Source organism: Lontra canadensis, unplaced genomic scaffold, assembly GCF_010015895.1.
Source record: "Lontra canadensis isolate GAN:19392208 unplaced genomic scaffold, GSC_riverotter_1.0 scaffold33, whole genome shotgun sequence".
Taxonomy (NCBI): domain Eukaryota; kingdom Metazoa; phylum Chordata; class Mammalia; order Carnivora; family Mustelidae; genus Lontra; species Lontra canadensis.
This window is the reverse complement of record NW_022631027.1, coordinates 7732034-7759339: the sequence shown is the minus strand read 5'-3', so window position 1 is coordinate 7759339 and position 27306 is coordinate 7732034. Positions and strand designations below refer to the sequence as shown.

The 27306-nt window shown below is 48.6% G+C and overlaps 1 protein-coding gene across 1 annotated transcript in view; it reads left to right on the top strand.

The window, feature by feature from the left end:
* ABCA4 (ATP binding cassette subfamily A member 4) overlaps positions 1-27306 on the top strand; it is a 125327-nt gene that overhangs the window by 84 nt on the left and 97937 nt on the right. The window contains exons 2-6 of the mRNA XM_032867270.1: positions 7620-7713; positions 9043-9184; positions 11119-11258; positions 16469-16596; positions 20808-21005. Coding sequence (XP_032723161.1) covers positions 7620-7713; positions 9043-9184; positions 11119-11258; positions 16469-16596; positions 20808-21005 — 702 coding nt within the window. The remainder of the gene's footprint in view (positions 1-7619; positions 7714-9042; positions 9185-11118; positions 11259-16468; positions 16597-20807; positions 21006-27306) is intronic.

The window sequence follows — 27306 nt, the reverse complement described above, 5'->3', positions numbered from 1 at the left end:
GGTCTCAAAGTGAGGTGTGGAGCAAATCAGCAGGGTGGGGGTGGGGAAGGCAAGCTCTCTCACGGGGCTCCTTGCTATTTAGCTCTAAAGCAAAGGCTTTAGGTGGCTGCTCCGTGAACCGCTCCGACAAGGGTCCTTCACAGGAAGACCTGTTTCTCTGTCCAGAGATGGACACTTTCCACTTGCAGCCCAGCACGGCCACAGTATATACTCTTCTTTCCCTTCCTGCATCTGAACCTGTTGCCTGGCCCTCCCCTCCCCCCACCGCCTGGTTTTGAAACCTGCCAGTCCAGCCCACAAACTCTTGAGCATCCTAACGGTGCTATGGGAAGATCCTAAGCCCCGAAGAGCGGGCTCAAAGGAAAACAAAACTCTCAAAGAGCCTCCTAGACCAATGACACTATGTTTCATTGATTCTGTGAGGTACACTGGCTTTCCACATTTTCACATTTCTGACATAGGTCTGCAGCTCGTATTCAAGCAACAAGTTTAACTAGACACGTCTGTTTCTTTCTTAGTGTGCAAAAAAATTTACAATTGATGGTGTCTTAGATTCAGTGAGCTACAATAACTTATCAACCAGCAAGACGTTTAACTGAGTCCTTTCAGGGAGCAGAGATAATGGCTGGGCTGGACCAGGGATGTAAAAGCAAAAAAAAGGACACAGATTCAACCCTGGACTCATTTCTAGTCTGGCTGGGGAAACCTGAAGGGTTTTGAGACCAAGAGCAATAAATGTACCAAATACCCACCAAGAAGTTCCGGCAAGAGGCACAGGTGAGCAGAGGACCCCAAGAGTGTACATACAAACGCCAATAGGCTTCTAATTTTTTCTGGAAAGGGGTGAAGAGTGAATATGTGACTATATGGAAACATACAATTTGCGGCAGCCTTGCAGTCTTGCAAACACTAAATGACACCAAATGACTAAAGATGCCGAAAGAAGAAAGGGGGGGAGAGAAGGAATGAGAGGTGAGTAGAGCTGAGATTAGACAGACAGGATGCAGGCAAGGCCGGGAGATTTTTGGAAGGAGAACACGAAGGAAGATTGGCTGTGAGGATGAGCAGAATGGATTTGTTCAAAGCCTCGATTTGAGATGGGTTTATGCAGGCAGGAAAGGGTTTTCCTGTGTGTTGGAAAAAATGTTAGGGAAGAAGGGGGCCAAGGAGTGGAACATTTGAAGGCCTATGATGGAGTGTCTCAGTCAGGGTTCAGTCAGAGAGAATCGGGAGTATAAAAAGGTGTTAGCTAAGTACAAGGCTAGTCACTGTGAAAGAGGACAAGGATCATGGAGGCAGCCATTGTAGGATGTGGCTTCCATCCCCAGAGTTGAGGGAACCAAGGGAAGAATATGGAACTCCTAGCACTTGGAAACACAGAGGAGATGTTGGTGGAAACATAACTCAGACCTGTGGGGGAGGGGCACAGTCAGGTTGCTATTTGGGTCTCCCACCCAGACCCATGAAGAGGGACCCTGGTTACGTATGGAGCGAAGGGACAATAGCTTAATAATTAGCCCAGAAAAGAGCGAATAGCAAAGGACATAATCAAACCATGTGCACAGACAGTCGGTCCTTTCTGCTATGTGTCACTGGGACAGGACTTACGGAGGCTACAGAGGGAAGGCAAGTTAGGACCCCCTCAGACATGGGAAACCCTGCTGTCCTCAGGCTGCTTTCCTTGTCAAAGTTACTCTGATTTTCAAATTAGTGTTGAAGTTATTTGTCTCCTTCAGGAGCAAAGTGCTAACAGTCATCAGAGGCTCCATCCCTTGCTTCCAAGAGCTTCCCTTCCTGAATGAAAATAGATAAAAGTTAAACAAGATTCACTATTAAGTTCATGTATTTATTAATGTGTCCCTTCAATCAACAAATACTTAATAATCACTAGGCACTGTGCCAGGTCCTAGGTACCCAAAGGGCAAACAAGACAAGCTTAGTCCTTGTCCACATAGTGTTTAGAGTCTGTGAAATGCCAAGGTAAATCCAATCTGCAACTATTTCTTTCTCTCTTTCCCATAAGAAATTAAGATTCTCACTTAGTTCTACTCTCAATGTGCTCTTTGCAGCCCTCAAACAATATCCTTGGGGACTTTACCTGATGACATGATTCCATTTCTGTGGCAAGCATGTTGCTATTACAGAGAATGACCCTATTTTCAAAGACAGTGTTTAACTCAGAGGCCCTCACCGCCCCTTCTCCCTTTCCCTGGTGTTGGCCAGTGTCCCCTGTTCAGGGATTCTGTCTTTTCCAGAGTGTGCTCCTAAGGGGAACATGTTGCCAGCCTCTCTATGGTGAGACAGGACTGCTCCGGCTGAGAACCCTGGCTGAGGGAAGCTCCCAGAAGTAGACCTGGTCTGGGCTGACATTTATTTGATGCCATCCTGCTGGCTTGCAGTTTGAGATCTCTGTCTGGTGTGCCTCCAGCCAATTTGCCCACTGCCACTATATCCTGGGAATGACCAGGATGTCTGAGAAAGAAGGAAGCATCTTCCACAACCCCCAGTAGTGTGACAGCGGTCTGTGGCTCCTTCCCAAGTGTTTGGTTCTTCTGGAGGTTTTGCCTCAACAAAATGGTGACTCTCAAGAAAGTACAACACCTAACACCTAAGTAAACAACCTAACCCATAACTCAACTCTTAGGTTTTTAACTTCTCAAACTTCCATGGTTTGGGGTGTTCACTATTGTGAACAAGGGCAAAACAGATACCAAATTTCCCCATTCCTCTTCTCCCAATCCCTGAGGGCATAAGATGAAAATCTTTACATCTCTGCATTCCTCCTTCCTTTTCTTTTCTTCCTCCATTAACACTTATTAATAAGTGTCTGGCACTGAACCATCACCTCAGGTCCATGAGAGAGCTCCTACTACTGTCCCCATGTGGACTGATGTAGTCAGTGAGGCTTCAGTGAAGGTTAGTGACCAATGGGGCCGGCAGACATGGCCATTACCCCACACTGGGGTTGTGGAGACTACAAAGATGGGGTGACTGTCTAATCTATCATCTTAACCAGGGCCGTTTCGAAAGTGAAAGGAGGTACTAGGAACAATGGCACCAGGGCAAAACACATAACCTAACACTTGACCTGGCGAACTGGTCACCCCCTACAGGAGACTGCTGAGTTAGACGTAGCCTCACTCTCAGGGAACTCGGAACCAGGTAGGAGCTTGGCAGTGGAGTAGAAGGAAGCATGGGGTGGAGGCCAAGACGAGCTCTGGGGGCTCAGAAGAGAAATGGGGTTTGGAGAGCATAAAAGACTTCCCAAGGAGTTCCGCATAGGACGGGCACTTCCAGTGACAGGAGCTCTCCCGACCATGTCGGACAAATACACCCTGCCCATATTTGCTGTGGGCCAGGCCCTGTACCAGGGAGGGTTTATAAAGCTCGTTGGGTGTGCCTCCCTTCCCTGAAAGCTCCCCGTGTCGGGGCTTCCAGGTGTCATCCCCTTGTCCCAGCTTCCATGTTAGTGCAGGACGTTTGGGGAGGCCTGAGGACTCATGAGAGTAGGGGCGTATTATGTCCTGGAGAGCTGGTGTGGCTGCAGGCTCTGAGCCGGGGTGCAGCATTAGGCGAGGGTGCAGGGAGGCTGGGCAGCCTGCTGCAAGCGTGCCCAGGTCCTGGGTCTGCATTCATCCAGCCAAGAATTCTCGCTGGGTTGTGGGTGCAGAAGGGAGAGTTAAACAGCTCGCTTCAAGCCTCAGTTACCCACCTTTAAATTGGAAACAGATGAGGAGGGAAGGAAATCTAGCTGGCCAAGATTTAAAACAACAAGCACAACTCTGCCCTTCCCAGCAACCGTGTAGATGGAGTAGTAAAGAGGGGGATGGAGTAGTAAAGAGGGGGAGGGGAAGCCAAAAAAAAAAAAAAAAAGAGAGAGAACAAGGAAATACCAGTTTGGGGAGAAAAAATTTCCATCAGCCCCTTCTGAGCCTTGGCTGGCTTTAATTAAAGTTACAGACATGTTTAAAGGGAAAGGGTGGGGGGAGTCAGAGCCACCCTGAAAACATGTTTTTAATTACACTGTGGAATTTCTCCCTGGGGTATGCCTGCGCACAGTTGAGCATCAAGGACAAGGATGCCGCTTCAGGGTGGGGCTGCAGAGCACGACTGGGGCTGGGGCCACAGGACCTGCCAGGCTGGAGAGAAACGGCCTGGCCTGTGGTCTTTGTGCAGGAGGGAGTGTGAAATGCAGCCCCTCCAAAACAAACCCTTGCAGAGTCAGAACAATAAAACTGACCTCTCAACAAACGTTTGTCCAAGATTACCGAGAGGACCTACCCCAGTGGTCTCAGCCCCCGCTGCACGTTGGCATTACCTGGAAAGTGTTAGAAACAAACAGGAAGCAACCTGTTGTCCCACCAGAGAAACCCGGGGGGTAATTGATGTGGGGCATGGCCTGAGCTCCCCACACCTGATTCCAGCCGGCAGCCGCCTGGGAGCTGCCTTCAGAGAAGGTGGTCAAGTGAGGAGCAGGCACTCGGGGCAGAAAACAGCAGCCCTAACTCAGAGATTCGGGGAAGGCGAACACTTGCAAGGTCCCACTCGTCCCGGGCCCTGGAACGAGAATTCTGATCTGGTCTGCCACTGAGGGGGCTTCCAATCACAATGCCTTGCAAACACCAGATGCTTAAAAAATACAAGAACGAATGAGTGAGTAGAGAGTGCGTGTGACAAACACAGCGAAGAGGGTTGGGGTGCACCAACTTGCACCAATTTGGGTGTTTTATCCGTGGGCTCCTCCCCCGGTCCAAGCCCACAAACAGGTAGAGCAGGGGACAGTGGGTGGTGAGTGTCTCAGGAAGCCCCGTGTTTCCAAACTGGCAAATGAGCAGTCTTGAATCCAGAAAGGGAGAAGGGGAGAAAAACTGAATGCAAGTGGGGGGCCGGCCTAAGATCTTGCCGGTCATTTTAATGATACCCCCTTCTTCTTCGGCCTGTACAATGTGTCGTGACCTACAGCGTCCTCGTGGTCTTTGTGGGAAGTGTGGGTCAGGAATAAAGGGCTTGTGTTTACTGAACATTACCTTGTGCCAGATTCTGCTCTGGGAGGTGGTTCTGGTACCAGCCCCGTTTTACAGACGAGGTCCTGAGGCGTGGAGTGACTAGACAGGGCTACCCAAGTTCATACAGTTAATAAGAAGCAGAGCCGGATAAAACCCACAGGACTGACACAGGACTGACATTAGTGGATACTGAAGGACAAAATAGTCTCATTTCACAGGTAGGAAAACTGAGCCTGGGTGATGAAACAAGCCCTAAAGTGATTCTTAACCCAGATTTTCCCATTCCCAAACGTCTGACATACCAGACTACTCCCAGACAGACATTGCTACATGGAAGGAAGCAGACCGACTTGGGAGAAAGCCAAGGTTGCACACAATTGTCTTAAGGGGAAGAATCAGATGTGTGGAATCTGGACTGGTTGCCTCAATTCCTCGGTGAAGACAGCATGAATGACTTCCGGTTTTAGCGCTTGCTCCTATCCTCCTCCCTGTGATCTTGCCAGACTTGCTCCCTGATCTTACTTGTGGACAGAAGGACCTGGGATGGAAGGCAAGAAGCCAGTGTACAGAACGTGCCTCCGGGGGTGCGGTTTGTTAAATCAGTTGGTGACCTGAGCATCACCTTCAGCTTTCCAAGGAGCCTCCTAGACCAGTCCTTCACAAAGGCTCACTCATTCCTTATTTATGGGGCACCTGCTGTGAAGCTGGCCCTGTGTCTGTCTGGGTGCTAGAATCACAGTAGTAACAGGGAGAGACATGGTTGCTGCCCTAAGGCAGCTCACCATCAGTGAGGGTTCCATTTTCATGAAGGAGTGATGACCCTGATTTACGATGAGTGATAAGACAAGGGAAGTGTAGGGTGCTGTGGGAACAGCTGTGCTGGTCTGGTAAGGGTGAGAGAGTGTTAATAGTGAGATAGGGTCCGTGGGGGAGAGGCTCAGCCCCTCCTCCTCCTCTGATTTGCTGGCCCCCGGGAGGTGGGGGATGGGGGAGGAACAGCCGGCATTCCAGTGGCTATCCAGGGCACTTGGGGTCAGTCCCTGTAACACTGGATGGGATTGTCCCATACTGATGTTTTGCCATCTTGTAGGAGCATGTGTAGGGAGAGCCCTGAAAAGTGAGTGCCTTAAGGAAAATCTACCTCATGTATAATACATAATAACATTTTGGTGTGTTTCCTCTAACATATCTTCCCTAGACATATTTTGAAGAAAACATTGAGCAAAAAGTTACAACTGCTAAATCACCAGCTGCCCTAAACATTTTTTTGTTTTTTCTTCAATGCCTTATCTTCCCTCCACCGCCCTGCCACTACTTTATGTTACGATTTGCAATAATTCTGTAGCCAGCGGACTCTACTACCAGGAAAAGAAGAGGCATTTACTGAGTCCCTGCTATGGAGTCTACCACTTTGCTGAGCATTTATGTACATTTCTTTGAAAGGAATGACAAAGGGTTAAAGACTGCACAAATGGCTCCTAGCTGGTCTAGGTATACTTAAGTCTCTCTCTTAGCCAGCGGCACAAGGCACAAGTTCTCCTTCGGATCTCAGGAGTTTACTTCCTAGGGTTTCTGGAGTGGGGGTTGGGTAGAAGAACTATTTCATTCCCCGAATTACATCCCCTCCTCCCTGCCCTCCTGCATAACCATCCCACACCTGCAACCCATGCCTTAGGAGCAACACCATGGAGTGTGGCTCCAACAACCAAGTGTTTCTTCCTTTGGAATCAAGGGTCCTTAAAACTCTTGAGTCGAACCTATTTTAAGTACTGGCTTTTAACCATAGGTCGTTATCAGCAGCTTCTGTCAGTACTGTAAAAACTGACCGCAGTATGCCCCGCTTTCTTCCTTTAAGCAACAAGAAACTGTGCAAGGAAGGATGTTGGGAAACCCTTATTGACTTTGCTACGGATCACAGTGTTGAGAGTCCTTGGCTCATTCATTCAGTGACCACGTATGCAAGGTCTAGTGGGAACTAGAAGAAGGCAGGGCAGTAGGGAAGGGCAGAAAGGGCACACAAGACATGTGAGAGCTGGTGCCCTACAGAGCAGAACCTGCTTTCAGGTGCACAGCAACATCTGAGGAGTTCTGAAGCACACATCTCCATCCTTGATGAAAGTCCTGTGTCAAGGCAGTTTCCTGAAATAGAGTAGAACCCAGATGGACACAAAGTCTTGTGAGCCTAATATATCAGGGTAGGGGTAGTAAAGGAAATGGGACAAGAAAAGGAAGTCTGGGGCACTTGGGTGGCTCAGTCAGTTAAGTATCTGACTTGATTTTGGTTCAAGTCATGATCTCAGGGTCATGAGATTAAGCCCTGTGTCAGGGCATGGAGCCCGCTTAAGATTCTCTTAGATTCTCTCTCTCCCTTTGTCTGTCCTCTCCCCCCTCCCCCTGCCACCCCCAGCACTCTCTCCCTCGAAAGAAAGAAAGAAAGAAAGAAAGAAAGAAAGAAAGAAAGAAAGAAAAGCAGAAAAGGAAGTCCTTTAGGAAATATACCACAACCAAGATCTATGGCACAGACACGTGCTGAGCTGTGTGTCCACTCTGGGTGTGTCTTCTGTAATTTCTTAGCATCACTGGTCTTTCTCTCTTTTTGTCTTGTTTTTCCAGATCCGCTTTGTGGTGGAACTTGCATGGCCTTTGTCTTTATTTCTGATCTTGATCTGGTTAAGGAACATCAACCCACTCTACAGCCAACATGAATGTAAGCATGAAGGGGGCAGAAGGGGGGAGGCTGGCAAACCTTTCATTTGGAAAGGTCTTAGGGGTTTGGGGTGCCAGGATTGGATCTACTTATCATCATTACATGCCTCCGGTGCAGAAAACAGATTCATCCGCATGATACAAATGAACTTTTTAATCCTACATCTTTGCAAATACTTGTATGTGGTTACTGAAAAATTGTGAAATTAGTTTTTGTTTTTGTTGATTCTTTTTTTTTTCTATACCTAAACTCTTACTAGTTTTAAAGGGAGCATATTATAAATGGGTTCCCTAAAATATTCTGGAGACCAGTTTAGGGAATTGATATATACAGTGCTGGACAAAAATGAGAAGGGGTAGTACACAGCCATGTGTAGTAATATATTATTTCTTGGATCCCAGAGGTATCCTGGGACCTGGGATGAGCCTGTGAATGTCCCTTTTATTCTCTGCTCCTGGTTTCCAGCGAGGATGACATCTTCTCCCTCTAGGTAGCTGATGTGCAGACCTCAGGAACAATACGAAAATTCTCAGTGCCCTATTTTTTTTTTTAAAGATTTATTTATTTATTTATTTATTTATTTATTTATTTATTTATTTAACAGACAGAGATTACAAGTAGACAGAGAGGCAGGCAGAGAGAGAGAGGTGGAAGCAGGCTCCCTGCTGAGCAGAGAGCCCGATGTAGGGCTCAATCCCAGGACCCTGGGATCATGACCCGAGCCGAAGGCAGAGGCTTTAACCCACTGAGCCACCCAGGTGCTCCTCTGTGCCCTATTTTTACTCTTCTCCCTCTTGTTCATGAGTTTTAAGCCCCAAGTTCTGGATCAGTCTCCTGTCTATCAAACTCTTGCTTATTTACCTTGTTCCTCCTGCCCCCTCTTCTCCCCAACCCATCATCCCCCCCACCACCACTGCTAAAGGAGCCCATAACTTGCAACCTTCTTGTGTCCTTGGGGTATGTGCTCATAAAAACAGTTGTGGAAGGAGCAGGTGAACCTCACTTCCTAAAGCATCTGAGCAATGTTGTGGAGCCATCTTGAGCTAATATCCCTCCACCATACCCCCCTCTATTCCCCTTCCGCGCTGCCCTTCACGCTTCCATCAATTATCTATCACCCCACTGCATGGGGAGCTTGAGAGGAGAGACCCTGTCTCCAGCACTGGGCACATGGCTTGGCATATATTAGATGCTCCTTCTTCTTAAATGTTGATGAATGAAAGAAAACCCCTGAGGGCTGGGCTCCTTCCTGCAGAGACCCAGCAACTAGAAGCGGCATCCCGCATGGTTTCCATAAGTAACTCCTTGTCTTCATTTCCTGTCTTCAAGGCCATTTTCCCAACAAGGCGATGCCCTCAGCAGGAATGTTGCCGTGGCTCCAGGGGATATTCTGCAATGTGAACAATCCTTGTTTTCAAAGTCCCACCCCGGGAGAATCTCCTGGAACTGTGTCAAACTATAACAACTCCATGTAAGTATTGAGATGCCCCAAATCTCAGGATAGGGCTTGAGGGCATTGCTTCTAAACCTGGGGGTGGTTAAAGACCATTCGTAGAAGCTGATGAAAACCGATGGCCCCTCTTTCCCCCAAAATGGACACACACACACACACACACACATAAAGCATTACATTGTGCATAAGATTTCTGGGTACTTGAGGACTTCACGTTAATGACCTCTCCTCTGGGGTCTATTTTTAAGTCAAATCCCATAAGAAAAGAGTTTATCTTTGAAATTCCCTTTCAGAGCAGGAGGTGGGAGAACATGATATGAGCATGTCCTAGAGACAGAGGCTCAAGAATGTGCACAGGGTCATCTTTCACCCCCTGGGCTGATCTTGAGTGTACCTGAGAGACATCAACAAGGCTCGTTTGGGAGTGGGCTTCACTGTGCTTATATAAACACCAGGTCAGATGGAAACAAGATACTGGGTTACTCCAGTTTTGTTTTTTTGTTTTTTTTTTTTTTCCCTTAAAGTAGCTCTGCGTATAATTCCCCTGGGACAAACCTTCATTTGACTCAAGAAAAGGGACACTTGACAAGTCAGCCCCATGCTCAGAGGTAGCCTTCCCCACTGGGAGCAAACTCTGATTGCTTTTACCCTATCCTGGCAGAGTAAGGTAGTCCTGATAGAGACTTATGCCCGTAAGCCTATAATACGTATCTGTTTGCCAATCTTTGGAATATAAAAAGATGGAAGAGGGAGCATCTGTCTTCCTGAGACTGTCAGGAAGGTGACATTTTAGCTGGGAGTGCAGGGCTGCAAACAGTTCCTAGAGGCTCTAACTTGCAATCTCTAACTTCAGCTTGAGTCCCCTCAAGGGGTTTGAGAAGGAACACTTCCCCATCCATAGAGATGGCGTGGGGTCGCCCAGAGGGATCAGGGAGCCTGGAAGACAGCTCAGTGGGGGCTAGCTGGGGCTTTGGACAGACTGGCACTGGTGATGTCTAGAACCTGAGGGAGTTGGAGAAGGACGGCTTCTGACTCCAGCTGTACTCAGCATTAGAACCAGGAAATCCAGGTTTCACATTTCGCACCCTCATTATAGGTGAAATACTGGCTTATTCAAGGCTCTTTTGCCTGCAAGCCACAGAAGCCCATTCCAACAAGCTGTAGCCCTAGAGGGAGATAGATGATATGGACACTAGATCTTCTTGCAAAGCCAGGGGAAGTCAGGCAGGCCTCAGGAGGAGTGGGACAGGAGCTGGATGGCCGCAGACCTGCTCTCTCCTCTCTGGGCCTGCAGAGTTCAGCCTCTGTCCCTTTGTCTGTGCAACAGCTATATTTACCTCTCTCCACCAACCAATGTCCCTGCTTCTCAATGCCCATGCTGGCTCTGGTTGCCCAGTTCAGAGCACCTTGCCTTGGGCAACTGGAAGGACATCTTTCAAAACCATTCAAATTCCTGGGAACAGAGATGATTGGTTCAACTTCATTTTCCTCATCAGGTCAGCGATGGCAGAGAGCATGTGAGTGTGTATGGGTGTGTGTGTGCCCACTTATAGGGAGGAACTTGTGGATTAAGCATGGCTGTCCATGCCTATGAATGGCTGGCCAGGTGAGGTCTCAGAGAAGTGGCAACCTCTGGGAAGAACCTCCAGTACCATCTTCGAATGTCAGCCTGCTGAAGGCTTCTCTGGGCGGGAGAGACATAGAGCATGGGGTTAAGAGGTGACTTGGCCCTGCTGAAGCTGGAAAACTGAACAAAACGCTCACCTGCCCTATTAGGCTGTTTGTACAATGAAGTTGAAATAGCCTTTTCTCCTTTGGCCTTGGTGGTATTAAAAGGATACGTAATGTCATAGCTAGGGCAAACATATGGGGTCTCCAAAACTGGCAAGCAGTATTATTACTATTATGAAAATGACAATATCTTTGCTAATGAAGCTTTGTCTTCCTTACAGCTTGGCGAGGGTGTTTAGAGATTTTCAAGAACTCATCATGAAGGCACCAGAGAGGCAGAACCTTGGCCATGTTTGGAAGGAACTTCAAACCTTGTCTCAACTCATGGACACCCTCCGGACTCACCCCGAGAGAGTAGCGGGTATGCTGGGCTTGCTCCTTCTCATCCATCACTTGCCTCTCCCTTGCCTTACCTGTCAGAGAGACCAAAGGCACAGGAAAGAGAAGGAGATTTGGTGGGGAAAGATAATAGAGGTGGCAGGAAGGAAGGGCTCTAGAGGTGGCACGAAGCTCACGTTGGTGAGGACTTCTCTTTCTATCAGCTTAAGAGTTAGGAAGTTGAGGAGGGCAGGAAAGTTCTCGTTCCAGGCAAGTCTAGACTCAGAAAGGAGAATGCTGGAATGGTTGCATTCTGGGAAGGATGAGGCTAGGTAAATTCTGGAAGCAGGAGGAAAAGGGTAAAGGGAAAGGTGTGGGAGTATTTTCATGGAGCACTAGAGAGTGAGCTAACCAGGACTGTGTGGAAGCAATGCCAAGTAAGGGGCCAGAGAGGTCAGAATGTGTATGTTTACCATGGTGTAAATATGCACGATCATTCCATTTCTTCCAGGGATATTCAGCCTCCCGGGCTCTGAGGCACAGCAGATGTAGAGGGAGATGATACGGGGCTAGGGGTTTTAGGGAGGTACTGCAGAAGGTCCAGGAGGCAAGGACTTTAGGGTGGTGACTGGAAAACAGGCATCGGATCCAGGCTGTGGAAGGATGGATGGGGAAACCAGAAGTACTGAAATGGCCTGGGGAAGATCAGGGGACAAGGGAACAGAGGCCCCTGGGAGTTCCACAGTCCTGTTTAAGGACCAGTGTGCTGAGCGGGATAGAGGGCTTGATGGCTGTGGTCAAAGAGTGAGCTCTGCAGATCCAGGATTTCAAAGGTAGGCAGGAGCAGGGAGAAGGAGCCCCTGGGTATGGCCGGGGTGGCTGAAGCAGGGCAGAAGTGAAGGTTGAACTGATAAGGATGCCAAGGGACCAAGAAGCCAGGCTGTTGGGAAACTGTTTGTGTGGGCAGGTAGGGGAGATAGTTACCAGGGTAGGACAGTCACTTGGGCTCAGGAGCAGTGAGGGCCAGACGTGGCAGAGGCTTGGGCACCAGCTGGAAGCCTCCCCTCACTAACCCTCCACCATCCCCAGGAGGGCAGATGAGCAGCTGGGAGGGAGAAAGCCCCGCCAGAAATCTAGGGGTCTCCGCAGTCCTGCAGGGGAGACGTGACCACCAGTGGGGGCAGACTGTGAAGGCTTGCAGCTTAGAAGCAGTGAAGAGGTCCTGCATGCATCCTATGTTGCGAGGACAGGGGGGCAGCGGGGACTCTCAGGATGACCTCAGAGGATGACAGGGATGAGCAAGGGGTCTACCAAGGGGACAGAGGGACTGGATAGAATGATTCCTGTTCAGGGTTCTGAACAAGAGAAGTGGGAGAATGGTAAGAATCAGCCCTCCAGGGGTCCTCACCCATGCAGCTGCAGAGATGGATCAGAGAGGGTACCCACGCTGAGGGCTCCCAAAGCAGAGGTGAAAGGACAGAAAGAACAGTGACCACACCTTGGGGAGGGTGGTGGAGGGATGTAGGGGGGGCTTCAAGAGAACAGAACAGTCCAGAGGGGCAATTATCCTTAGGAAAATATTATCCTGTTCCCACCTGGCCACCTTTTCCCTTCTCTCCCTACGGGAGCAATGAAGGACAGGAGTATGTTCAGAGAGCACGTTGAGATGACTTCATTACCTTTTAATTCTCTCCAAAATAGTAACACATGGACTTTAAGGTAGTAAGATTCTACAAACCAGATTATAAACATGACCTTCTTTGCTGCCCTGGATAGAAGAGTTTACTCAGCTCAAGCTGGAGGACCTTCTAAGGTGTGAGCACAAGCAGAATTTTCGTAGTAAGAGAAACAGGGGAGAGGCAGCAACCGGAAAGCACTGTTTTCCAGGATTAAAGAAGCCGATGAGAACATGGGCTGTCTAACCCCTGGAGTGATTGCCTACCTCATTCATCCTGTGGGATCTGGAATGAGGCAGACATTTCGTTTTGTTGTCTCATTGTCAGATGGAGTCCAGCTGGGAGGACATGTAAAGGAAATCATTTCAAACCACAATTTCTCTGCGGTCTTTACAGTGTGTATATGAGAACCAAAGTCACAGCTTCCCAACCTCAACACAGGACTAGTTTTGAATTGGCATACAGGTGGTTCCTTCTGCTGGCCTTCAGTCTGTGGAGGGAAGTTCTCTAAAGGAGAGCAGCTTCAGAGGTGTGGAGAGACAGGGTGGGAAAAGGTCAGCCAAGGCTCCCCAAAGGAATCTGGGGGCTGGGAACAAAGATTCCACAGCACCCCTGACCTTGGTGGCCGTAAGAGGGGACAGGGGGCCATCCCCAAAGTCTCTGAAGGAATTCTAGGCCAGGCATCTAAGATTATCCAAGTATCCACCATCAGGATGGCAGACTATTTCAGGGTCCATCCCAGGGTCACTTGGGGACTTGCTCACTGTCAACACTGAATCTTCGGCCCAAAGCCCCAGTGGAGGGTAAAGCCTTGGAGAACGAGGTGGGCGGCTGTCATTGGTATGTGCTTTTGCCTGTCAGTTTCCAGTCACCTGGGAAAGTATGCCGATGGCTGACCCAGGTTGGCCTTTTCTTTTCCTAGCAAACCTGTTGTACAGCATTCTCCCCAGGGGAGGATTAATGGTAAAACACCAGACGTGAAGCCCCCTCCCCTCTCAGCCCCAAGCAAGCACTGTGGTCTCTCAATCATCTTCAGACACCTTCTTCCCACGAGCCCCACACGTTCTCCTGGCTTCTCTCCCACCCCAACCCTCAGCTCCCCTCGGCTCCGCGGGCCTCAGCAGCCCCCTCCCCCAACCTCTTCCCAGGGAAGCGAACAAGAAGAACCACATTTTAAACAAAATTTATTTTTCTTTCCTCGGGCCCCCAGTTCACATTTCTCCCTTGGGAGTCTAGTGGAGCTTCTGTCTGGTATCAGCCACCTCTTACATCTTGGGCCCCACACTCTCACTACAGGGCGACCCCCACCCCTCTCTGTGGAACCACCATGCTCCTGCCCCTAACCCCGTAGGGCCACAGCAGTCCAGTCACCTGGGTGAGGTGGGGGGAATGGCTTGCCTCCCAGCAAGATATTCTTAGGCAAGGTCAGGCGAGTGAGTTAAAGAATAACGAATTGACAAACAGTCAAATGGGTTGTCGGTTGCCGACTCTCAGGTCACAACCACAAGTATTTATTGGGTGCCTCCTGTCATTCCACAGGTGCTCGCCGAGGCCCTGATTCCACGTCAGGCTCTCATGCTGTGTGTCAGAGAGAGGTGTCCTCAAGGGCTTACCTCTGTGCTCCCAGCATTGCTAGCATGATGAGGGATAAAATGAAGGCAGGGTCCTTAGCCCCCTCCTGTCCAGAGACTCGTGTGTGTGTGTGTGTGTGTGTGTGTGTGTGTGTGTGTGTGTGTCCAGGGTGCCCCTGAGGCCAGTTTAGGACATAATGCTGACTATGAAAAGTGATTGTGAGAAAGAAGAATGACCGAGCTGGGGTCCAGTGGAAGGAAGAAAGGAAGCTGGGTTTGGAAGATGACAAGACTTATGTTATCAGAAAAAGGGGAAGGCAAGAATAAAATAGAGCAGCCCCTTTCAGACCCCCTCCTGCTCCTGGAATCCCTCCTATATTCTGGTTTCCCAGAAGCCTTTGGGCTTTCCCCGTGGGAAAGGTGGTAACACTGGCTGGTAACACAACTCCCCAGAGTCTGTCGTGAAGTGGAGACTCAGGGCTTGTTGTCCCTGCCCTAGCTACATGGGCAGGTCCCTGGCTTGACCCATCCCCTTTGAGGAGGAAATGAGCAGCAACCTCCATCTGGACCAGGCCCTTCAGGGAAGCACACAATCTGAAGACAGAAGGGAAGGCTGTCAAGCACTCAGGGGAGTAGGTAGGCCTCTTGGCTGCCTGGTGAAGGGAGAAGTTGGGGGAGAGGAGATGGGGTGCTGGGGTATTAGGAGCAGGAAGGAGCAGGAGCACTGGATAATTAGAGTTAGACAAAGGAGAACTAAGAGGTAAGTAGTCTGCCAGGCTCCTGGGGGAGTTGGGATGTACACATGGGCACTTTCATGAAACCCAGATGTTTTCCCTTAATGTTGAAATGATTTCCCAAGTATCTGGGCCTGTAAGCATCTTTGCTGGCCAGCACCCCATGAACTGTGGCAGTGGCCCACTTGAAGTTGAGTGTTGGCCCTCTAAGCAGGTAGTGGAGGTGGTAAGCCTGGGGGTGAAGCTCCTGGGAGGTGTCAAAATAGTAATACAATCAGAACAAGCATCTATGGAGGGGGCCCATGTTTTCAGGCCTGGGAGTTGGCCACTTCACAGTCCTTAGCCCAAGTCACCCTCACAATATCCCTGTGAGGTATGCAAAGTACAGACACAAAGCATTCAATCACTTGCCAAGGGGTCACCTTAACAGCCAGGAGTCCTTTATTCTTCCTTATAAAAAATTTCTGCTTTTAATATGTCCCAAGGAAAGCCAGGGAGAATGTGACTGGAGCTGATCAAGGCACAAAATTATAAGTCCAGGCAAGAGACCATCTCCTCTTTCCCTCTTTTCCCTCTTTCCCTCTTTCTCTCTAAAGCTTTTCTTGCCCCAAACAGGCCCCTTTCTCCTAGTCTATGTCAATACCCCAAGCTTAGAGTTTCAGCTAAGATGACAGAAATGCCGGGAAGAGCCCTTTAACCCACGACAACACAGTGTGGACACGGCATGTATGTCCTCTCATTCTACACTAGGCTTTTACAGCCTTAACACTAATGATATTTTGGACCAGATGGTTCTTTGTTTTGTAGTGGGGAGGGAGTTATTCTGTCCATTGTGGATGTATTACCAGCATCCCTGGCCTCTACCCAGTAGCACCTCCCCAGTTGCAGCACCCAAAAATGCCTTCAGACATTGCCAAATGTACCCAGGGGAGACAAAATTACCCCACTGTACTTCCTCACCCTCATCTGGTTGAGAGTCGCTGTTCTAGACCAACTCTACAATGCAGCTGATGACCTCTCCCCTGTCCTGAGCTAACTTCTTCCACTTTTTGTGCCTCCTCACTAAGTTTTGCCTGGCTGCATCATCAGTAAATGCTGTGACTGTGTTGGTGACAGCCTAGGGGCAGGAGTCCTGACCTCCAAGCTCCCATGGAACCCAAGAACAGAACCTTCTGCTGAAAGCTGATTAGAAATGCTTCCAACATGTTCTACATGTTCTCCCTTTTTTGACTTATTCCCCATTTGACACCCTGTTCTTTCATTCATATACAGGAAGAGGGATACGAATTCGGGATGTCCTGAAAGATGAAGAAACACTGACACTATTTCTCACTAGAAACATTGGCCTGTCTGACTCAGTTGTCTACCTTCTGGTCAACTCCCAAGTTCGTCCAGAACAGGTAGGTGGATATCACTGGCCCTTGGAGGGGAGGGGTGAGCCCTGAGCCTGAGAAAAAAACAGGGGAAACCTTGCGTTATTTTTCCTTCTTGCTTTCATGTTCAAAATCCATGATTTGTTCCAAATATTCAGAAAAATACTTGGGGGGGGGGGTTAGTTGAAATAACGAGCCTTCCTGGCATAGGATTATGAAGCAACCCATCCTGGCAGCACTTCAAACAACTCAGATTTGTATAAGTGGAAAAAACCTCGGAGAACACATGGCTCAGAATCCTCTTAGAACTGAGGAAACTGAGGTTTACTCACGTTATTCACCAAATATTCAGGGACATTCTAGGTACTAAAATACAGTGTGAATAACATAGGCAAACCCTGGACTCTGGGAGCTTACAGTTCCTGCGGGGACAGCAGGTGATCATCAAATAAGCAAAGATATGTATGGAGTGTTCCCGGGTCAAGATAGGTGCTGAGAGGAAAATCTGGCAGGTCTGGGTGTTAGGGAGGGTCTGGGGGCATGGGATGGAGGCAGGCTGAAATGAGATGGTCAGGGAAGGCCTTCCTGCTGAGATGGTATCTGAGCCCACCTGCCTAAGCAGAAGGCAGCGGTGGGAAGCGCTGGGAGAAGAGAGTTCCAGGGTGAGAAATGGGCTGCGCATGCGCAGTGTGTGAGAGCACGGAGCTGATCTTCCCTGGCTACAGACCTCTGATTGCCTGCACGTTTTCTTCTCGGTGCCAGGCAAGCTCCTTCTTCTGTCCCCACTGCACTCTCTGACCTATGCCCCCCAAAATCTGTCTCATGCATTTCATAATCTCGTATATGTATCCAGAGTGTTTTTAAAACCCCTAATACATTACTTTCCCCATCTGTGGGAGTTCTGGGCCTCAGGGGCTCCTGCCCAGCCTCCTGGGCATGCGGGTTTCTGGCGTGATGAACAAAGTGAGAATGCAAGATAAGCAGGGGCCCAATAGTGCAGACACCCCTCCCGCCTCTCCTGGCCAGGTCTGCACCTCCTCCAGACTCCAGGGGAGACTGAGACATAAACAGAGAATTTCAGGGCCTGTGTCAGTACTGAGATAACTAAGTCTGCACCCAGAGGAAGGAGGGAGTACCCCAGACGCCTGGGCAGAGCTGGCTCTGTCCAAAGGGGTTTTCGGGCTGGTCCCCTGCAGCGTGGTGAAGATACCTGCTTTTCTGGCTTCTTAGACTGTGAGGTTTCCCCTGAAACCACACGAGGGGAACTGAGGGTCAGCCCTGAGACAATGTGTCAGAGCCTTTGGAGAGCAGGGCCTGCACTGCCCAGGCCCTTGAACTCAGACCTGGCTGCCCTGCTCCACTCTCCCTCCCACTCCCACCTGGGTGGGGGCAGGGCGGGGGATTGGCGGGCCAGCATCCACAGCTCATTCTCCGCTTTGCTTTCTCTTAGCTCATAAAACTCAAGTCCTGGAAATGCCCGTGATGACTTCCAGTTGGTAATAAAAGGGAGATGGAGATAAGGGCAGGAATTTAGGGGAAATTTCTTTCCAGCTCCTCACTGACGGGATATTTGGGTCTCAGTTGCTGTACTGTTGGCATCAGAGATGAGCCTTTCATGTTGGGGGAAGGGGCCAGTGTCACTGGGTTGTGCTATTGTGTAGGGTTGCTCCCTCTGATTAGCTGGTGCTTCTCTGATTAGCAAATGTCAGAGCTTAAGAGGAAGCACAGAGCTCCTGCTGCTGGAAGAGGCTGGTCCTGTTGTCCCAGCTCCCTCTGGGCCCTATGCCCTCCCTGCTTCTCAGCATGGTCGCCAGCTACACCTGCTTCCCCATCTCTGTCTCAGGCCTCCATCCAGTTGTGCCACTCCTTACCAGCACCGTCCACCACCGTTTTCCTCCACAATGGAGGGGGCTCACCGTTTTCAAGCCCGGCAGTTAGCCATTTCCATAGTGGCTTCCGCTGTTAGCCACAGTAGCTGAGGAACTGAATTTTAAATTTAATTTAATTTAAATTAAATTTAAATTATTTAATGTTGATTAAACTTAAATAGCCACAAGGTGCTTACAGCCCTCTGCTTAGTCTCAGCAAACATGGGATTTTGTTCTTCATCAGGACTGCGTGCCCCTCCAGGGTCCTCTCTGCCTGGTACCGGAGATCCCCCTCTCCCCACCTAGGAAATTGTTAGCCGATGAGAGTGGAATAGTTGTTTGGCTCATCACTCACTCCACCCCCCAAGCCCAGCCTTGAAACTCCTGGACTTGCTTCAAGGCCCAGCTCAAGTGTTGCCTCGCTGGTGAAATCATTCATAAACCCTCCCTTCTTTGTTTTGCCCACTCCCACTTCCCTACTCAGCAAAGAGCTAACGGGTAGTGATGAAGCACAAGCTCTGGGTTCAAATCTCAGCAAGGCTACACAGTTAACTGTGTGACCTCGAGCAAGTTAAACAACCACTCTGTTCCTCTGTGTCCTCATTTATAAAATGGAAACAGTAAAAGTGCCTATGATTGTTATGGGTGTCAAAAAAATTAATATATGTAAAGCACAAAAACAGTGCCTGGCACACAGGAAACACTGGAAAATCTCTGGTTGTTCTTAACACTCCCTCTTCTGTGCTCTGGTTTCACTATGTACAATTTAGCACTTACCACTCTTTAAATGCCTGCATGTCCAGCCAGCCAGTAAGCAGCTTGGAGAGCAGAAAACTCACCTTATTCTCTGTATCCCCCATAACTGTTCTAGTCCTTGCAGAAAGGGACTCAGTGAATGGGCATTGAATGAATGAGACACTTTGTGAAAGAAGGAGCTGGGACCTTCATAATGTTCCAGCTTTCCCACAAGCCTGCTGTGTAATTTCTCCTCCATCACTTTTCTCCCCTAGAAAATTCGAGGTTTGGACAAAGTGAGCTCATTGATTCCCTCTACCTCAGAATGTTTTAGACGCCAGGATTAGGGTTGGGGCTGTGAGGCAATGTGTGGGCAAAACAGGAAAGCTCTGTTGGAACGTGAGCTGGGTTACAGTCCCCTGAGATTGATGGAGTCCACACCAACCTAGTGTCAGCCGTGACCTCATTTAGTGGGAGGTGGGGTTGGAGTCTTCGGGGTCACCCTGAGAACTGTGTCATCAGAAGCCCTGGGGAGACTACAGAGGCCAGGGAAGGCCATGAACCTGTTCATGGTACTTGGGGGTTGGGAGTCCAAGACTCTAGGAGGTCAGTTACTATACTAGGTGGCCAAGGATCTCTGGCTAGGGTTGTGGCCTCCTTGGTCTCTGAGGCCATCATAGGGACTATGATTCAGTCCAAGAGTGATTGTCCATGAGCTCCACAGGAGCTAGAGGTTGCGCTAGCCAGCAGTTGGGTGTGACCCAATAAATACAGGATACTCACTTTGGTTTGCATTTTAGATAAATGAATAATTTTTAGCATAAGTATGTCTAATTTGGACCCTATTTGGGACATACCTGTACTAAAAGCTGTTCACTGTTTATCTGAAATTTAAATTTAACTGGGTATCCAGGATTTTTATTGGTTAAATCTGTTGAGAAAGGAGAACGGGGGCTGGTCATTTGCCATCACTCTAAATCCATTCTAGCCACTACCTGTCCTTAGTTTCAGGGGAAAAGGTCCTGTTGGTACCTTAGCATTATGCTAAGAACAGAAGGCTCATATTTTAAGTGGCTCTCTGATGAAATGAGGCTTGGGAGTGCGTTAATTGCTGTGACTGCTGCAAGAAACCACCACAAATTTAGTGGCTTAAAACAACACAAATGTATTCTCTATGGTTCTGGAGATCGGATGTCTGAAAGTCCAGGTGTTGGCAGAGTTTCATTTCTTCCTGGGGGATCCAGAGGGAAATCCATTTCCAGTTTCCAGAGACTCTCCACGCTATTTGGCTGGTGGCCTCCTTTCATCTTCAAGGCCCACAGTGGCCAATCAAGTCTTTCTCATGTCACATTACTTTGCCATTTTTTTTCTTCTTACTTCCTCTTCCACCAGCTTTAAAAAAAAATAAAAAATAAAACCCTTGTGATCACATTGGGCCCACCTAGATAATCCAAAATAACCTCTTTATCGTCAAGTTGGCTGATTTGGACCCTCAATTTCATCTGCAATCCCAATTCCCCTTGCCCTCCAACATAATGCATTCACAGCGTCTATGGGTTAGGACGTGGCCATCTTTGGGGTAGCTGGGATTCTCCTACCCAGGGAGGTTTCCAGTGTTGCTTCTCCTCCCTGCAGTTTGCTCACGGAGTCCCAGACCTGATGCTGAAGGACATCGCCTGCAGCGAGACCCTCCTGAGACGCTTCATAATCTTTAGCCAGCGCCATGGGGCACAGACAGTGCGTGATGCCATGTGCTCCCTCTCCCAGGGCACCCTGCAGTGGGTGGAAGACACTCTGTATGCCAACGTGGACTTCTTCAAGCTCTTCCGTGTGGTAAGGGAGGTATTTAGCTGCTGACCCCTTGCAAGGTAATTCTTGGGTGCAGGGCGATCTGGTGGCAGGTCATCGGGGACTCGTGAATTGACGATCAGGAGGGCATGAGCCTGGTGTTCAAGACAGTTCTTGAGGAAGCTCCAGGCTCCAAAGACCTAAGGAATCTTTACCGATAATATTTTTAGAGCAGCGGCCCAGGCACCCAGGAGTCACTTTAGGTTCACCATTAGTTATGCAGTTGTGGCAGGTCTGAGTCCTTCCCAGTGTGGGATAAATCCTCACCACCACCTCTAGCGGTGTGGAAAGGAGGAGGCCTGATTTGACTGCCTGTCCTACTATTTTCTAAGACAGTTGACCTTTGCTGGCCCCATCGCTCATCTATGTAACAAATACAATACTTTATAGAATGGCAGGAAAAGATACATGAAAAAAAAATAGATGCAATCATTAAATAAATTTCAATACATCAGAGCTTCACACTCTGGGTCTGGTCTTGACCACAGAGGTTGCTGTTTCTGGGTAGAAAAAAATAACAGAAAATTTCATAGTTTCAAAAAGTTGGAATGCCCTCATCTAGTTCAACCCCGTGTTCTAGAACTGCATCTTAGATACACTTCTTGGAACCTGATAATACTTCCTCTTTTGCTAGAAGGATTAGAAGGAATTATAAAAAGGAGGTGAACAATAGCAGTTCTTACGCTTCAGAGTGTATGAGCATCATGAGAGAAGCTGGTAAAAGATGCAAATTCCAAATTGCCATCTCTGGAGACCAATTCAGGAGGTCTGGGCTGGGCCCAGCATCTGCCCTGTTAACCTTAGGTGGTTCCAATGGAGGTCATTGTAGGCCATGTTTTCAGAAACACTCAAAACTAAAATCCTTCAGAGAAAATGACATATGTAAAAATATACATATTGTTTCTATAATTATAAAATGTTTCTAGGATCCAATTGTTTTTTTCTTGTGCCATTTTAATTTCTGAAACTGTTATAGGGTATGTCAATCATGAGAACTTGGTTCAGGAATTCGTGTTTTGCCTTTTTATGGTTGCTCTCTCAAGTCCCAGAAAACCCACTCTCAGCTCATCTTAAAAAGAAAGTTGAAGGCTTTTAAAAACAACAACAAAAATAAAACAAGAGCCCTCAGTTTCTGGCAGAGTCCACACTTGATTCCTTTCAAAACATGACTTGCCCTTGGAACATTCCTCCACAACGTTCCCAGTTCATCAGGGTGGGTCTTCAGAATGGCAAGAGGGGTTAGTACTTACCTAAGCCATCACCCGTGAGAGCCCAGGACCCCGGATGTAGGGAGAATAAAAAGGCCTGTGGTTCAAACGTCTCTGTCCAAAATTCCAAAAGGAAGTCAATTTTATACGTACTGCTTGGTTTGTTTTCAGAATCATAAGCGTGAGTAAGGTAATAAAGGTCCCTTATGTTGGGCTGCTGAGCAGCAGCAAAGCCAGGGACCAGTACCTGTGTTTGCAGAGGTGTTAATGTCCCTAGGCACCCAGGGTCGTGCAATCCCCTGGGCGATAGAAAAAAGGCAGGGTTATGCATCTCTTTTTGAAGTGCCTCAGCTGCTGGTGCCAGAAAATGTAGTCTTGGAGCATGGCCGGCCATACCAGGAAGACAGTTCTGGCTGTAGCAGGATCAAGGGAGACCTAGGCAAAACTTTCCATGAGGGGCTGGAACAAAGCTCAGATCACTGGCTTCAGAATGCTTATCACAGAAGAAAGACCAAAAAATCTTTCCTTCTACAAGTGCTAGAGTTCAGGAACCAGAGAACTTCAGCTGGTGGCCCTTACTGACCTGAGACACAGCCCATGTGCTTGCTCACTGTTCATGAGTTCATGCCCTCAAACCTGACCCAGGTACCTTCAAGGCGCAGGCACTGTGCTGAGGCTGAGACTCCAACCATGACCCTACCACCTTCACTGAACTCTTAGCTTGAGAAAAGCAAAAAGGCCATGTCATGGCAGTTGGTGTTAGAAACACCAAACACCGATGATGTTTGGGTGCTGGAGCAGTGGTTCCCAGCCTGGCTGCACACTGAACCACCTAAAGAGCTTTTAAAAACTACTAATGCCTGTCCCCCAACCCCAGAGATTTTGATTCCATGGGCCTTTAGTGTTTTTAAAAGCTTCCCAGATCATTCTAACGTCCAGCCGGGTTGGATTCACTGACCTAGAACATAGGAGTTTGGCTCCCAGGTTGAGAATCACTGACCTAGAACATAGGAGGTTGATTTACAGTCTCAGTTTCCATATACCAATCAAAATAATAATATCCCAAATGCCACCAAGACCTCAAAACACTTTCATTTGATCACCCATGAGACCAAGGTGCTGTGGACCCATCCTCCCTGCCATTCTCTTAACAAAGACAGTGTGTAGCCCCAGAGATAGCCTGGAGGGGAAAACCCAGCAGGACGACCGCTACCTACCCTCTTCTTGCTCCTGCTCATCTCTGTGGGGAAAGACCAGACTAAGACAGGATCCATGGAGCACAAGCAAAGAAGATGGCCGCCCTTTCTGGTGCCCTTGAAATGTGCGTCTTCATTTGACAAGTGGACAGAGTGGCTAAACATTTTTTTTTTAATTGCTAATAAGAAAACTCAAAAGAAACTGCAGGCATGAAGACAGGATTTTTTGCTTTTATCACTCCTGTACCATCTTATCCGCATTTTCAGAACAACCCTGAGGCACACAGAAAGGCTCATGGAAGATCCTCAGACCCTGGGAGAGGGACATTGAGAGGGACATTGGGGAAGCAGCGGCAGCTCAGAGGCCAGGGGCGGGGGCCTCTCTGGACGAGACTGTTATTGCAGCTGGTTGGCGGGCAGCCACGCTTAGCTCCAGTACCGCGGAATGCGGTGCCTTCTGTTCTCCTGGACTGTTTCTCACATGCATGTATACCAGTGTGCAAATAAGGTTTTATTAAATGCCAAGGCAGTGCTCATTAACAAAGAGGGGCGATGTCAGTAAGCTGGGGTGATGGCCCTGGGTCCCACTGTGGAAGGAGCTGGGTCCCAGGTGGGTGGGAGTGCAACCTCTAGACCTGGCCCTCAGAGCTGAAGGGATCCCAGAGGAGGGTTTAGCTGTTAGCACCACCTGGGGCCAGCTGTGTTTTCCCTCGGCCCCATGGAGATCAGAAGCCAGTGTTCTCATCCTCAAATAATCCCAGCACACTCCCCGTGGCCTCACTCCACCCCACCCGTCCCCATACATACACTGACGCACACCCAGCGCACGTGCTTGCTGGGGCATGCGCACAGGCACGCAGGCGCTCACGCGCACTGGATGCGTGGGTGGGGGGGCCGGGGTTTCTAGGTGGGCTGTCAGGTGCCTGGCTTTTTCTCTGAGGAGCTGTAGGCACTCTTGGTCGGCGTGGCTGAGCTTGCCTTCACCTGTGGTCCCCTTGGACTTGACGCCCCCAGCTGGAAAACCGGCAGCGCGGCCTGGGGGCCCACGGTATCGGTATCATGTATCATGCCAGCCAACACTACCTGAAACATTTCACACCTCGTAAAAATGGTATGTCAGTTTCGGGTGAGGGGTTGGGAAGTTTCCCATCTGATTTGGCCCAGGGCACGAAGGCCCCTCCCCCTCCTCCCTCTGCGGTCCTTCCTGTTTTCTCTCTGACTCTGGAGCACAGCTTTGAAATCTTGCTGAGAAGCAAATCTGTCCCTTCTGCTCTGAATGTTTATTTGTGGAAGTTCGGCAGGGGAACGGAGGCTGTGCCAAGACCTGCCACACTGCTGGGAAATCTGAGTTTCCCTCCCTTCCCCCTTCTCAGTGGCTGTTGATAGAGGAAATTTGGCCTCACCGGCATTTTGGCCCCCGGTTTCCCCCCTTTGCAATCGCTTCCAGTGTGGCATGATTCGGTTTTCTTTACTTGCCCTCAACCACTGTTCTGTCGCAGTTTTTACTTTTCGGATTTCATTTCATCCGTGTCTCTTTGACGGTAGGGGGGCTGAACATTGATTTGGGAGGGGCCACAGGACGCAGTCTTGGGGGGGCTGACTACATGTGCCTTTCAATGTCCTGCTTTGTTCTTGGCTCTGTTCCCTAAATTGCTGAATCGTTGGGAATAAATGTGGGTGGACTGCTTGCTGCCCAGGGTGAGCTGGCCATAGTTTCTCTTCTCCGGGATCTTTCATTGCAGATTGTTAAATTCAACTACCCATTTCAATTTTCGGACAATATTGCCGTGTCCTAATTCTCTGGAAAAGCCCCACATCTCCAGGAATTTATAATGAGGTCCCATTAATGGCTTAACCTCATGATCTCCTCTCCCTTCTGATTATGAATCTTTGGGTTGTCAACTTTCTCCCACTTCTGTGTGAGGGTTTTGAGAGGGAAGAAGGAAAGGAGTGATACCCAGTGCCAGCAGTGTGAGGTGAGGGGTGGCGGTGGGGGCAGCAGGGCTGTTGAATGGAAAATAAAATTAAGTCAGAAGATAGGTTTTTGGGGGCACCTGGGTGGCTCAGTGGGTTGGGGCCTCTCCCTTTGGCTCAGGTCATGATCTGGATGGAGCCTGCTTCCTCCTCTCTCTCTCTGCCTGCCTACTTGTGATCTCTGTCAAACAAGTAAAATCTTAAAAAAAAAAAAAAAAAGAGTTTTTTTTGTTTTTTTGAAAATTATGAAGCCCACAAGTATATTTGATATACAGCATTAGTATTTATTCCGCTTATATCTATGAAACTTTGTGTCTGTTTTAATCAAAATCTTCCCTGTGAGAATGAATTTCACTAAAGAAGAAATAAAAATGAAATAGGAAAGAGAAATATTAATATACATTAAATGGGCCTTAAGCATGTGGGCCTGATTGTCATTGGCCTGTTTTGATCTCTTCTGGGCTCCAGACACACAGGAGGCCACAGCTTATTTCATGATAGATTAGGTGTTGTTTTTATGAATTTAAAAAGAAAAAATATGGAGAAGCAAAATTAAAATGAGTTCAAACACGAAAAGACCCCTGTAAAGGCTGCTGTTTCAATAATGGTTCCTGGGTCCTGGCCTTTATTTAGCTGATAAAATGTTGATAACCAATGTTCTGTGGATGGGGTTCTCTCCAGTGTAAACTGGTTTTGAGAAGGGTTTGGTCTCTGATAGTTTGTCAGAACAGTACTTCTTCACCTTTTTATGAATTAGGATTACCTTTGAGAATCTGATAACAGCTCTAAACCTTTTCTCTAAAGAAATGTAAGTTCACACAAACATACAAAGTGTAGGGGCTCATGGAGCCTCTGAAGCCAGGCCCCAGTTAAGAACTTTTGTATAAAAATCTCTTTCCTGCCTACCATTAATATATGCTCTTTCCTAAAGTGTCTCGCTCAGGATAGACACAGATTCTCCCTTAACTCCACTTATGAAGTAATCAGCTTCTCCCCGTGAGCATGGGACCCAATGGTGAGAGGGCCAGCTGGGCAGCCTGCTGGATCATACAGAAACCTGGTGGTCAGGACACTGGGTTCTGGCTCTGGGTTGGCCTCTAACTTGCTGTCATTTAAGTGACCCTTGCTTACTTGCTTTACTTGCTACACTCCCCATCTGTAAAACCAAGTTAGCAAGATCTACTCTACCTGTCTCAGAAGATGATAGCAGAAATTCACATTAGAGAAGAGATGGAAAAGCACTTGGAAACAAAAAGCATTTTTGCTCTTACCAAAGCAAGAATGCAGCCGCTTTGCAGAGGCCCCATTGTTCCCTTGTCATTGCTACACTCCCGGAAATGTTCTTCTCAAACACTTAGGTGGGATGTTCTTCTTTCTCAGACCCCTCAGACTAGCATGAGTTCTGTCTCATGCATTGACCTTTTGGCTGCCCCTAGATTCCAAATTCTGTTCTGCTTTCATCAACCACAAATATCAGGACTGAAGTCACAGCAGAGAAAAAAAAGGCCTAGTTTCTTTTGAGCCAAAGAAAGTCCCATCACTTGTCTGTTCACATACTCCAGAGCCCACCCTCTCATCCAGATGCTCTGTCCCCTTCAGTCCTGGGAGATGACATGTCTCTGTGACCTCTCCTGGTAGAGACAGTTTGGCATTTCCCCCAATCCAAGTGATTTAGTCTGAATTCTCCATTCTTGACGCATTTCCTGGTACTCAGGGTGTCCCCTCCTGGTTGCCCCCTCACCACTGAAGCCGGGCTTCCTCTCTTTTCATCTGATGCTTAACAACTGTCAGGTTGCAACAAACATACTTCAAATCCACATTCTCCCAGTTGCCTAGCAACAACTTCCCTCCTGGATAAATCTGGATTTCCTGTAGCAGTGGCCCAGGACTGAACGCAGCAAGCCTGTA